Here is a 13014-nt window from a genome sequence, read left to right on the forward strand (position 1 = left end):
ATAAGCGCTTTGCAATGTACGCTTTTAGATATATTTTAGAGATATATTTGCAAGTACGCTTTTAATGGACTTTGGGGGGGTAGTAATAAACTAAATTATTAGTTGAGTTGAAATTTAAAAATTGGGAAAATATCAGATCGCCCTTAAAAGGCCTCGGCATAACTTTCAAGCGTCTTACTCTAGTTTACTTGCATTTGACTCAATATGAAATGACAAGCACTGCAGGAAGAAGAAAAATTTGGCACCCAAGAACAGTGACGTATCCAGAGGGGAGAGCATAGGGGTTTGCCCCCCCCCCCCTCCTGAAATTGTACAAAACATAACGAAAATGAATATAAACAAATTTTTGAAACGTTTTTTAAAGTTTCTTTTTATACTCCCCCCTCCCTCCTCCGAAAAAATCCTGGATACGGCCCCATCCAGGAATGCAAACGTTTTGTAGACTAAGTTTTTCTCCAATTTGTAATTCATTACTAATTAGATTATTTGTAATAAATATAGTACTTTCTATTTATTGTTGTATCTTGTATTCAGTATATGTCCTTAGTTTGAAAGCACACAAGTTTTAGGTATGCGGTTTGGGTTTGTTTGTAAATTTTGTTATAGAGTAAGAAAAGTGTGAGATATGTCTCTGGGTACGAGATCCGTCAAATTCTTAATCAAGTGAGAGGCTCGAGATTTCTCTCGCACAACCAAGATTTCTCTTGCAACCTTGTAAGTAAGGTTGCAAGGCTGTACCTTCCACACATCCCATCTGTCTATATAAGCGCTTTGCAATGTGAGATATATTTGCAAGTGCACTTTTAATGGACTCTAGGTGTATTTCATATTGTATTATATTATATTTTCGAGGCCTCAAGATTGCAAAATAGTCCTTTTTATAAGGTTTATTTTGCCCTTTTTGGTAAGTGTTTTAATAGCCGTCTATAATAATAAAAATCTATGTTTCAAGTACAGTGATTTAAGGAAAGAAACAAGTTTCACATATATAGTTTTACTAATTGATTTTTAAAGAAAACCCTTTTAGTACTTTGGTACATTCCATAAAAACATAGAAAATTTTCTTGTGGGTGCAGAAGTTGGTCATTTCTGTGGTAAAAAAAAAAATATATTATGTTTAATTAATTATGATGTCTTTAGTTAGCTTTGCATGAATATAATATATTAATTTTGAAATTTCTTGGAAATCTGCCAAGTTCTTACTTTCTTTAATATAATTTTAGGGGAGAATATTCTTGTCCACTATGCCGTCAACAGTCAAACGCTGCTCTCCCATTAGCCCCTGAGTTGGGTGATGTCATGACCTTGGTGTCTTCCCAACAAGTGGCTCCAAATGTTCTCGCCAGAATGATTCATGGATTTCTTGTCGAAGAGCCTGCGATTCCCCCAGTAAGAAATTTTTTTCTGCGGCCTACGGCCTAACAAGCTGCTTTAGGGGTCTACTTTTTTTTTTTTTTTTTTTTTATAGAAGTGGTCTTTTTCGGTTCTATTAAAAACTGATTAAGCAAGCTAATCACCTTGTCAATCAAATATCAAATATCTCATCAAACTACATCTTGTTAGGAATTTTCTCAAGTACCCCCTCCCCCCTCCAAAAAACGATAAAATATTAACCTAGAAATCATTACAAATTAGGAACAGCTTATTTATAGTATTTAAAAAAAGGATTCAAATTTCTTACAACATCGTGCTGCCGAATGATTAGTTACTTATCTTAAAATTAATATTAATGAATTTACCTTAATGCTCATTACTTACTTTAAAATAAATCTCCGTCTAAAAGTAAGAAAACCCAGAAATGAAAAGTACAATGACAGATGAGCCTCCAGTTTTGGCCAATTCTTGGAGATAAGAGGTCTCAACCTGAAGTGCTAGAATTTAGATAAAGGTCCACCGTCTAATTTAATTAGTTGATATAATATACCCTTTCAAAACGAGCCCCTAAATTTTACCAAGCTAGGGGCTTAGAAGATCTTAATCCGACCCTGGATGTTCCATATACCTTTAATGACTTATCATTAATTCATTTGATGACATCTTCTGTTTGAACGAATGACGCCTAAGAAATCCTCGGATATCTCTATTCTATTTTGTTCTGATTGTCTAATAAGTGTGAGGCGATTATCCTTTTAACTATTGTTTTTGAAAAGTCAGAGGTAATTCTCAGTAACATTGGTTCAAATTTTCCACTCTATCCCTCCCTCAACCCTGAGTTATCTAAAAATAGCAATATAAAAGGTTCATTTTGGAATTTTTTTCACCCTTCATTTAGAACGACGAAGCTTGAACATATCTAGAATGTCTGAAAGCACCAAGAACAGTGAAATTTTATTATTTGGATTGGTTAAGTAGAAAATTAAATAACAATTTATATATTAGAAAAAATTGTAAAAATCGAACATATAATTTTCAATTAAAAATAACTCCTTATGCAGTTATTCTGCTTTTTGGAGTAGCGAGCGCCAAATTTAAAAAGAAGAAATGCGGAAGGAGGAAAAGGGAAATTAGCCAAAAATAAACTGAATAGTTATCGCATTGTACAACCTAAGAATATACAGCTTTCCATCGAAAGAGTAGCTGTCTTTGGGAATCAACAGATCGCTTTTACGACTGGAAAGCATTATTAAAGTCATTTAATCGGTTTTGCTCTTTTTTTGTGATTTGGCGTGCCAACATTGACGAAAGTACGATACTATCCTGAAAATATCATAGTTTTTGATTAGCCTTAAGAAAAATCTTAAAAATTGCGGTTTCCTGGCATGAATAAACCTAAGACGGGTAAAGAGGCAAAAAATGTTTTATTTCGATGTCCTTGGTACCTAAAATATTTGCTTGAACCACTAGTTCTTGGCAGATTGCGGCTCAACTTTAATTGCTGAAGATTTAAATTTCAGTTTTTTTTACAAAAAGACTATTTGAAAGGTGTTTTATTGAAATTATTCGTACAAATACCCAAGCATACGTAAACTAGCCAAAGAACAGCTTTAGCCGTTTATTTCCAGCAAAAAGCCTCCTTTTTTGTTCTTTAATAATATCAGAATTAACTTAGTGTCGAATTTAATATGCATGACAATTTTAGTTTTTATTATTTCTATTTTAAAAGAGTGTAGGTACATTTTTTCTTCGGGCCTAGGGGAACTGAAAATAAAAATCATCTGGAAGGCCAGGAATGATTAATAAAAAAGTACAAATCTTGAGTTTTAGGGGGAGGTTCTAAGACTTCTCCCCTCCGTGTATGTAAGTGACGTATGATATTTTCAATTTTTTCTTTGATCAGAGAATTGCAAACAGATATTGGAACATTATCCGTGGCCAATACGTTATCCACTGTCAACTTACCACCATGTTTACAATAAATATTACTTCAAATCGTTTTAGTTGTATTGATGCAAATCTGACTTTTAAGTTAATTTCATATATATTTTCAGTCTTGCTTTGTAGGGACAATGACAAAAGCAATTAAACACGAAATAAGTGCCACGTGCCACGATACTATGAATAATGAATATAAACTTTTTAATAAATTTCGTGATTTGTTCCGATATTAAAGTCAATTTTATTGGTCTCTTTTGAGACAATGCATTTTTGGTCTCAGGTCAGCTAATGGAAAAGGTAATGGAAGGCATGTCTCACTCCAAACATGCTGGTTAATATCTGTCAAGTCGGACAGTCATCTGGTGGGCCAGTGAGCTTTTTGTCAATTCTATAAAAAAATGCTATTTCAAAAGACAATGACAAAGTCAAAAGAAAATGACAATGGCAAAGTCAAAGTCAAATAGCAAAAGGAATGTAAGGCTTGCCAAATGTTTGTCATTGTCAATCAAGTCCAACACTATCTTCATCAAATGGACCTCTGTGCTTTTTTATGTTTGTTGGCTGTACTGAAGAGCCATGGCTAAAGACTGACAAGTTGATTGATATTGCTTTTTAACGTATGTCAATTATTTGAAAAAATGATGGTGAAGACAATGTCAAATAGCAAAAGTCAATGCCAAATTGACGGGTATCGTCAATAGGTTTACCAGCAATTTTTTTTCACGTTTGCTGTTTCTGGGTCCCAACGGCTTTATAAATAACTAATATAATTTTTAATATATGACAATATAAATGCCAGTTTTATTTATTTTCCATTATTAGCCTTTTATTTAATGGCTAATAATTTATTAATCATTTAATGGACTCTAGGTGTATTTCATATTGTATTATATTATATTTTCGAGGCCTCAAGATCGCAAAATAGCCCTTTTTATAAGGGCTATTTTACCCTTTTTGGTAAGTGTTTTAATAGCCGTCTATAACAATAAAATGGTATGTTTCAAGTACAGTGATTTAAGGAAAGAAACAAGTTTCACATATATAGTTTTAATACTTGATTTTTAACGAATATCCTTTTAGTTCATTGGTACATTCCATAAAAACATAGAAAGTTTTCTTGTGGGTGTGTAAGCTGATCACTTCTGTGATGACAAAAAATATATATTATGTTTAATTAATTATGATATCTTAATTAGCTTTGCATGAATATAATATATTAATTTTGAAATTTCTTGGAAATCTGCCAAGTTCTTACTTTCTTAGCCGTTCATGTGCCGTTTAATTATATGCCCTGGCAATATCAATAGTGAACATAAATTTCATAAGAAATGTCATAATAACTATCAACACAAATGTCATTTATTTATTTTTCAGTCTCAGTTAGGTGAGGCAATGGCAAAGGCTATGGAAGACATAACAAGTACCACATATGCTCGCTATCGTCAGTCGAGCAGAACTGGATCGTCATCAGGTGGGCCAGCGAGCTTTTTCATGTTTGTCAACTCTGTGGCTCGACAATCATTAGAAGTAGAGCTGGTTATGCGAGGTGATTCAGTCACTGGCCCCCCTCTATCCAAATTTCAGTCAATGATGGTGCCTAAACACAGGAAATCCTGCTTTGGTGAGACTCCTTGACTTGACATTTCTATCTTTTGATCCTTTTATTTTTATCCTATCTGTTTTAAGCCACCTTATCTTGACGTATTCTTTAGTAATTTTCAGTTTGATATATGGCATAATTATGTTCATTTTAAGTTTTAAATTCGCTCTATGGTTCCATTTGAATGTGATATTTTTATCTTGTCATGGAAATGGTGCTTTGACACCTGTCACCTATTGAAGCACCCAATTGGCACCCAGTCAAAGGTGACTTGTCGCTCTGTCAGCCCTTGCTCTTTCCTAGAATATGATCTAATAGGTAAGTGTATTTTAAAGCCAAATATACACTCATGAACACAGTAAAAAACAACATAAACGAAAGACACAAATAACATGAACTTTGATCAGTGATCATCATAAAACGCTTACATGAAACACTGCATTAACCTAATACTAGCACTTAATGCTTGAAAAAAAAGGTCATTGAAAAGAACGCTTAACACTCGGAAAAGGACATAAATAAAACAATACATTTACTTTATACTGAGACTTTTTTTTTATTATTTATTTATTATTATTTTTTTTAACAAAATTTCCAGATACCTTGCTACTCTACAAATAAACTGAGGCGACGTACTATTTAAAACACCAGGAAGTATCAACTTATTATTTCCAAATATGCTCTGCAAAGCGGGCAAGAATATCTGTCTTCATTGGAACATCTTTCTTTAGATTATTTTATAAATCTTCCATTAATTGGGAGGTAGTTAGCCCTAAGCTGCATCCATAACGTCAAATATCTAGCTGGTAAATTCAGCTAAGTAGAACTCCTGCCCATAAACCACCTTAACATCCTTATAAAACTTTAATGTTTCTCTTTTTTATCTCCTCACTCCATTTTGAATCATTTGATTCTCTAGTACTGTCTTAATCTCATTCTCCCAATTTGCATTTATATCTGTTGGCCCTCTACCTTCATTCCAAACAAAGGAAAACCCTGTTTTGTCTAAAATGTCTTTTATTTTTAGTGGCCATGATCTTTTTTCCCCTGCGTCATAAGCTGCCTTAAGCAACCTGTCACTCGGTAACTGAACGACTTTCAACCAAAATTTAATCATTGAGACTAGTCTGTAATTTATTAGTGGTCATATACCTAGATCGCCATTTCAAAACTGGGAATGAGTTATTCTATGCAGCCCAAACAATCTCTTAAAGTACCCTAATTGAATACTCTCTAACTGAGCCGCTCTGTCATGCCCCCAAATCTCTGCTATCCGTCTCTGCTCCGTAATCTATGGGCATTATTCTCGATAAAAAGACCCTTTTATATAAGTAGGAAATATTGAATATGTTGGAAAAAACGAAGAATGAAAGTTATATTTTCGGTCTAAAAATTACCTATTTCAACACCGGAATCAAAATAATGGCTCCGATCTTCCAATAAAGGGTTTAATTATCTAAAGCATTTTTATAATAATCTTGTCAAAATATTATAAGACAATGAGGGTGTCTAAACAAAGGAAATCCTGCCTCGTTAAAATTCTTAAATCTATAATTTTTTTTAAACCTACCTATTTCATACCATTCAACAGGTACCTTAAAATAAAAGTGGCTTGTGCCTCTTTAAACCTCTGTAAGATAGTCCTGTATAAAAGCCATGTGCGGACCCTGCAGGAGGGGGAGTAGTAGACGTTTAACCCCGAGATTTGATAAATTGCATAAGACTTGATCCTCTCCAGCTTGTTAACGGCTAAGAAGGATATAAATAAAATATTTTCCGTTGATAACTCACCCAGAGGCGTCCCTGTCAAAATGTTGTGGGGGAGGGGGGCAATAGTTTTTGTCAACTGGCAGATGATTTTACCAAACTTATTTGGGTGATATTGTTGTTTAAATTGCTTAATTTTTGTTTTTATCGACTTAGACTAATTTTTTTTCTAATGAAGTTTCACTAATAATTTCCGTAAAAATTCTGTATAGAGCTCCAGCATTCCTTTATGAAGTTCCGGAAACATTTCTGTAAAAAATGTTCCTGTAAATAAAGTATTCAACCTAGAGACGTGTATTTTTGATCAATAATTTGAAATCATTAGAATGGCGAAAAAAAAACTGAATTGTGACATGATAATGGCAGGTGCATTAATACGTAATTTCTGAGACGTAAACTATTTTTCGGAAAAATGAAATTGCATAAATTTATTTTTACATTTTAGTAAGGGAAAACTGTACTTCCGTATTGTATGGTACACACTCTAGAAATGAAGTTTGGTTAATCGTAATGAAATATTCTGAAATATGATGGAAATACAATATTGTAGTAACAAAATTGGGAAAACTACAATAAATAATTATTGTGGGGGGGGGGCAGAACGCATTATATTAAATACCAAACCTAATCTAACCCCACTAAAATACCATTTCTATATATTAAATATTTAATAAAAAACATACCTACAACATAGATTTCAACTGAGCCTAAACTAATTCTCTTTGGATTCCACCGGCCAAAAACCGGCTACTGTCTTATCTGTTTATCCACATTCTTGAGTTTTATCATATAATACGGAAACGCCGGGAAAACTATAATGAAGATTCTTTTTAAAAATATGTACAGATTCATTAAAAAACTTCTGAGCCTTGAACCATTGATTATTTTTGGTTTGGGTCATAATGGTTTAGTTTGGCCCATGAGTCGAAACGAGGAAATCGAGTTAATATGAAAAAAAGTTTAAAAGTTTTGACGTAGTTAGAACTTAGATTATTAAATATCTTTATAAGTCATGAGTCTTCTACAAATATTTAGAATACTTTTGTGTATTAGGCAGTGGAAATCAAACACCACTTGTGAATAAACTTTTAACTAATTTAACGCCAGTGAGTTGCCTCTGAGGAGGTTTGATTTTCACGGAGGTTGAATTTTTAATAATTTCTTACTGTGTTGGCTACAAATCTAAACCTACATTGAACTTCAAGACAAAAAAAAATGATCTGGAAAACCAAAATTTAGGCTCTTAGAGATTTTTTGCCCTAACAGAAAGACCTCATGTCGCCAGACTAATTGACAGAGGGAATAAAATACGTACTCTGAAGAAATTAGGCTTGATTGCAAGGAAACTATTGAACTAAGGTGAATTTTCGATTGTTCAGAAAAAATGCCAAATGTGGAATGTCATTGAAAGATATAACTGAATGCAACTAAAGGTAATTACAATTAGGCACAAGAATTAGGAAATGCTCAAAATGTAAAAAAAATTGATAATAACAAAGCTGATAAGTTGAACTTGATTTGCACTTGCTTGGGACTAACGTGTTCACGTTGACCCCCAAAGATCTGAACAGTAGAGCAAGCATCAATAACCGGGCTGCAAAAACAGATTTTTTGATGTTTTTTTTAAAGTTTTTTGCCCCCTCTTCTGAACCCCCCACTCCTCTTCTGAAAAAATATCCTCCCCCTCCACCAAAAAAATCCTAATCCAATTATAAAAGGTAAGATAATATGGACATCCAAGACAGAAAACGCACTTGGCTTCTTGCAGAAGCTTAGTAGCTTGGAACACCGGAACTGTTGGCACTCATAAAGGACAAATATGGAAAAGAAGATGCCAAAGCCGTGTTCAGATTCATGAAAATGTAAGGGCGATCATAAGGGGTGAACTGGTATCATGTACCATGGATATTGATGCCTGACCAAGTCCACTAGAAGTAACTAATCATACTTTTTAGTCCCGGCCTATGTCTCCCTGTACTTCCATCGTAGGACACCCCTTCCATAGTTGCTCCTAATTCCATATTATTTCGTATTTTATATACATATTATGTTTAGGTAACACGAATATAATTCATATTTATGCAAATCATATTCATTTTTTCAAATTATTTCTAAGCAATTTTGGAACTCTAAGAATGGCTGTAAAAGTTTAAAAACCGTAAAATAATTTAGGAAAATAAATCGCATCATCAGTAAAGTATGCAAAAATTCAAGCTCCGACCTACCAATAGTCACGAGCGTAGTAAGTTAAAAAGATCTTGTCAGGATATATCATAAGGACCAAAGGTCTATCATTGACTAGGTCTGAAGACCTAAGTAAGCGGAATGAGGCTGCAGAAAGATTGCAAACCGGCTAAAAAAAAGCTGAAAAGGCTGCAATACAGACTGTAGAATTCAAAAACATGTCAACTAAAAAAAAAAAAAACAAGAAATATGATGTATTGTAAAAGGGTTGAAGGCCTTAGCCTGTTTTGTGCGAGGGTAGAAGGTCTGGAATCATCGTTGACAAAAGATACGACAAACATCTGGTGAAGTTGGCTCATTCGCTATCTTCTATACACACAAAGTCAAGTTTTGTGGGTGTGTACACTTTTTGGTGTGCCCTCAAAAATAAGCCTAACTAGTCAAGCTATAGCAGTGAAATTTTTGTAGAATAATTTCATTACCGTATTAATAGACATCCGAAAACCTGAAAATATAAACTGCAAAAAAAAAGAAAAAAGATAACAAGTGTGTGAAAACGGGAGAACCGTGTCGTCAAGTGTAGTGAGAGAAGTGAGTGAAGACCTTTGCTATTTATTGCTATTTCTTCTTTTTTCAGTTCCTCTTGTCCATGTGTTGGCTCTACACTCTAAAATTCTAAGGACTCAGCAGCATAACGCAGTATGGAGTAAAGTAACTGGGATACCAGCTGAAGTGAAATCTACTACTTTGCTACCAGCGCCTGTTAATGAAGTTCCTCTTCTTCTTCGAGATGCAGTGGCCTTGGTATTGCAATTTGTCCTTGTGCTGCCTCTACACTTAGACAAAGGTAGGATTGTTGTGTGTATGTTTTCCTATGATCGCTTAAAGTCTTGTAGTTGTTGTAGTTTAATTTTATTTTGACCTGCAACTGATGAAAGAAATTCTATTTTGAGACCGCTGTTGCCACACATTTGAGATAGATACTTTGCTGCTACAAAAATCGTCCATAGAGTAACCTTTGTTTGGAAGTAAAAATTAAACGAATTGATCTGCGAGAATTTTATTATATACAAATTTATAGTAGTACATATTTATTATAAATTTTCTTAAAACTATGCCATTTCTTTATTTTTCTGCATAGTCCTCAATTCAAGCACTTGTCATATCTTTTAACAGTTTTCGAAATTTTCTCTGCCAGGTATGGAAAAAATTTCAAAACTGCCATGAGCAGAATTCGACAGAAGTCCAAAATCTACCAAATCTGCCAACAAATTTCACTAGACCATGAAAACTACCAAGTAGCATTGCTACTATGCTACCCCCCTTTTCCCATGGCAACCATCAGTATAAAAACTTGCCACCTGGGGATTTAGCCAATCTGTCTCGGCATTTTGAAGCTCTTCGTCGTTGTCGAAGCACTGAGATGTAAATCACATTTTCATGTGCGTGAACAGATAAAAGTCACTAGGGGCTGAGACTGAGCTGTACGGGGTCGAGGGGGGGTGTGTGTAAAAATTTCCCATTTGAAAGTGGCTAAAAGTTCATTTGTTCTTCAAGCTGTGTAAGGGTGAGTATTACTATGAAAAAACATCAAAAACAGATGTGACAAGACCAGCACGTTTGTTTTGGAACGCTTTTCTTAGCCTTTACAGCCTTTCAAAATTGATAATCGCACCAGTTTCCATACTGGTGGGATTTTCTACTGTTGCCCTCCTGTTTCAAGGTTATGTCTAGCAAACGCGTGACAGTACAATGCTCTGCTTTGCACGGCTAAAAGTGCATTGAGCCTACCCGTAGGGTGTTGTGAATGGAGAAGACGGCATTCATCCCACCACTCCTCTTGCTGCGTATAAACGGGTATCACTTTTTGGATGATCCTCGTATAAAACTCTGTATGTGTTATATTAGCCACCTGGACAAAGCACAACACTGTACATATGTGTGTACAGAACCGGAATACTCTCATGAATGATGGTAGAAAATATACCCAGCCCAAATAAAAATAAATATCCTGATACGGATTATCAAAAATGTCAGTTGTATCAATAATGTCAATGTTAGTAACGTCAACGTCAGTATCAAAAACACCGATAATATACGAAAATGTTAACTAAGAAACGACATGGGAACTCCTTCCAGTTTGTTTCCTTCTTGTTTTTATTGTTCCTTCTCAAGAATTCCTTTTTGCTTCTTGTTTCCTTCTCTCCCTCGTTCTGCTAATGACTTGTCGTAGCCTATAGCCAAATGAGACAAACACATCTACATACGCCTCTATTATATTCCCCCAAATTCCGGATTCCTTCTTTGCTCCCTCCTGTAAAATTTCCATTTGTTGTCAAGATTTTCCAATAATCCCTTTTAATAACTGCTCTAATTCCTCGGATAGAGGAATTCTATCCTTTAACTAAAGGATAGAATCAAAATCGGAATTTTTGGTTTCAGTTTGGGAATTTTCGGTTCGATTTCAATTATATATAAAACCCAACAACAAAAAAGTGATATAGAAACAAAAATCAACAATAAGATCAAATAATAACATTAGTTTTAACAAAATTAGTCAAAAATAACATCTAATAATATGAAAACAAACGGAGCAAACCGTTATGAGGTGACAAACGCTGACACGCCGTTCCCGGAAGCTTTTTGTGTAAACCAGTTAACTTCCAGTAATATTCGGAAGGCAGAACTTATTTACTATCTTTCGATTTCTATACCAAAAAGAAGCCCAATAACGGTTCAAGTAGGGATGAATCCTTTTGTTAGACAGTAAAAACAACGACAAATACTGGATATTTCGAACTTAACGGGTATGTAACCCGTTAACGGGTATCTAACTGGTGTATGTGATTCGAATATCCAGAGTTTTCGTCATTATCTTTCACTGTCTAATAAAATAATTTATCCCTATCATAACTGTTATTTGTACGTCATGGAAAGGCAAAGTAGTCTACGAAAATACCTGCCAAAGAGGAAGATAAAGAAGAAACTTACAGAAACGGAATAAGAAGCTCAAATATCACTGAAATCCTTTTTCCTAAAAATGAGGTGAAGTCCTGGAAGGTAAAGAACAGAATGATCGGAAAAAATTACATATGTTATATACGCTGTATCTTATACATATTTATCTTAAATGTTGTTTTTTTTTTCTCCCGTTGGTTTCCGGATTTGAGCCATAAACTTTCGACCTTAATTATTTTGTTAATTAATTTGTATCTTATATGTATGTATCTTAAATGTAGTTTTTTTTTCTCCCGTTGGTTTCCGGATTTGAGCCATAAACTTTCGACTTTAATTATTTTGTTAATTAATTTGTATCTTATATGTATTTATCTCAAATGTAGTTTTTTTCTCCCGTTGGTTTCCGGATTTGAGCCATAAACTTTCGACCCTAATTATTTTCTTTGCCGAAACTGCTGGGAAATGCAAGGGGATCTTCATAATGGTTTATTATTTACTTTTGGTATCATTTCTGTAATTTTTAGTTCTGTTTGACACACCGTATTCTTTGTAACACTAGAATATCGGAAGTTACAGTGACGTTAGTGGTCAAATATGGTTATAAAATATGGATACTTCGGAAGACGGAGGATGATTCATTAAATGTTTTCCAGAGGGATTATGTATGGTTTCTTTTGGCCACTCGGTTGAATGACCGTATTTTCACCAACAAGCTCTAGGGAAAATGTGGTCTTATCCCGCTTTCTAGGGCTATAATGAGAAAATGATTGAGATGGTTAGGACACTTTATGGATGGCAGATTGCCAAAGATCGTTCTTTGCAGTCGTATCATCTAGGGTCAAACAAAATGCAGTTCATCCTCGAATGGGATGGGAAAAGGTTGTAAAGAATGTTGGAAATTGGAACTTCGTGGGAGGGTGTAAGGAGTGAAGTATTTTATAGACTGAGATGGAGGAGGAGTGTGCGCAGTTGTGTTTGCCTCAGGCGGCTTGGTGCTGCATTGAATTGTGAGTAGTAGTAGTAGCAGTAGCAATATATTTCTGTAAAAACTGACATATATTTGTGTAAAATCTTTTTGAGCAAATGCGACAATCTGGGAACTGACCTAAAATTATTTCCAGAGAAAACTATCAAATCGATCGCAATTTAATATTTTGTCTTTTTTACCCCCTTTTAACACATCTAGTGAA

At 34.4% G+C, this 13014-nt stretch overlaps 1 protein-coding gene across 1 annotated transcript in view; it reads left to right on the forward strand.

Annotated features, from left to right (window-relative positions):
- The window catches only part of LOC136024637 (E3 ubiquitin-protein ligase Ubr3-like), a 259618-nt gene that overhangs the window by 224782 nt on the left and 21822 nt on the right, over window positions 1-13014 (forward strand). The window contains exons 23-25 of the mRNA XM_065700068.1: window positions 1224-1389; window positions 4690-4936; window positions 9504-9713. Of these exons, the coding sequence (XP_065556140.1) occupies window positions 1224-1389; window positions 4690-4936; window positions 9504-9713 (623 nt within the window). The remainder of the gene's footprint in view (window positions 1-1223; window positions 1390-4689; window positions 4937-9503; window positions 9714-13014) is intronic.

The sequence above is a fragment of the Artemia franciscana genome, chromosome 1 (assembly GCF_032884065.1).
Source record: "Artemia franciscana chromosome 1, ASM3288406v1, whole genome shotgun sequence".
Taxonomy (NCBI): domain Eukaryota; kingdom Metazoa; phylum Arthropoda; class Branchiopoda; order Anostraca; family Artemiidae; genus Artemia; species Artemia franciscana.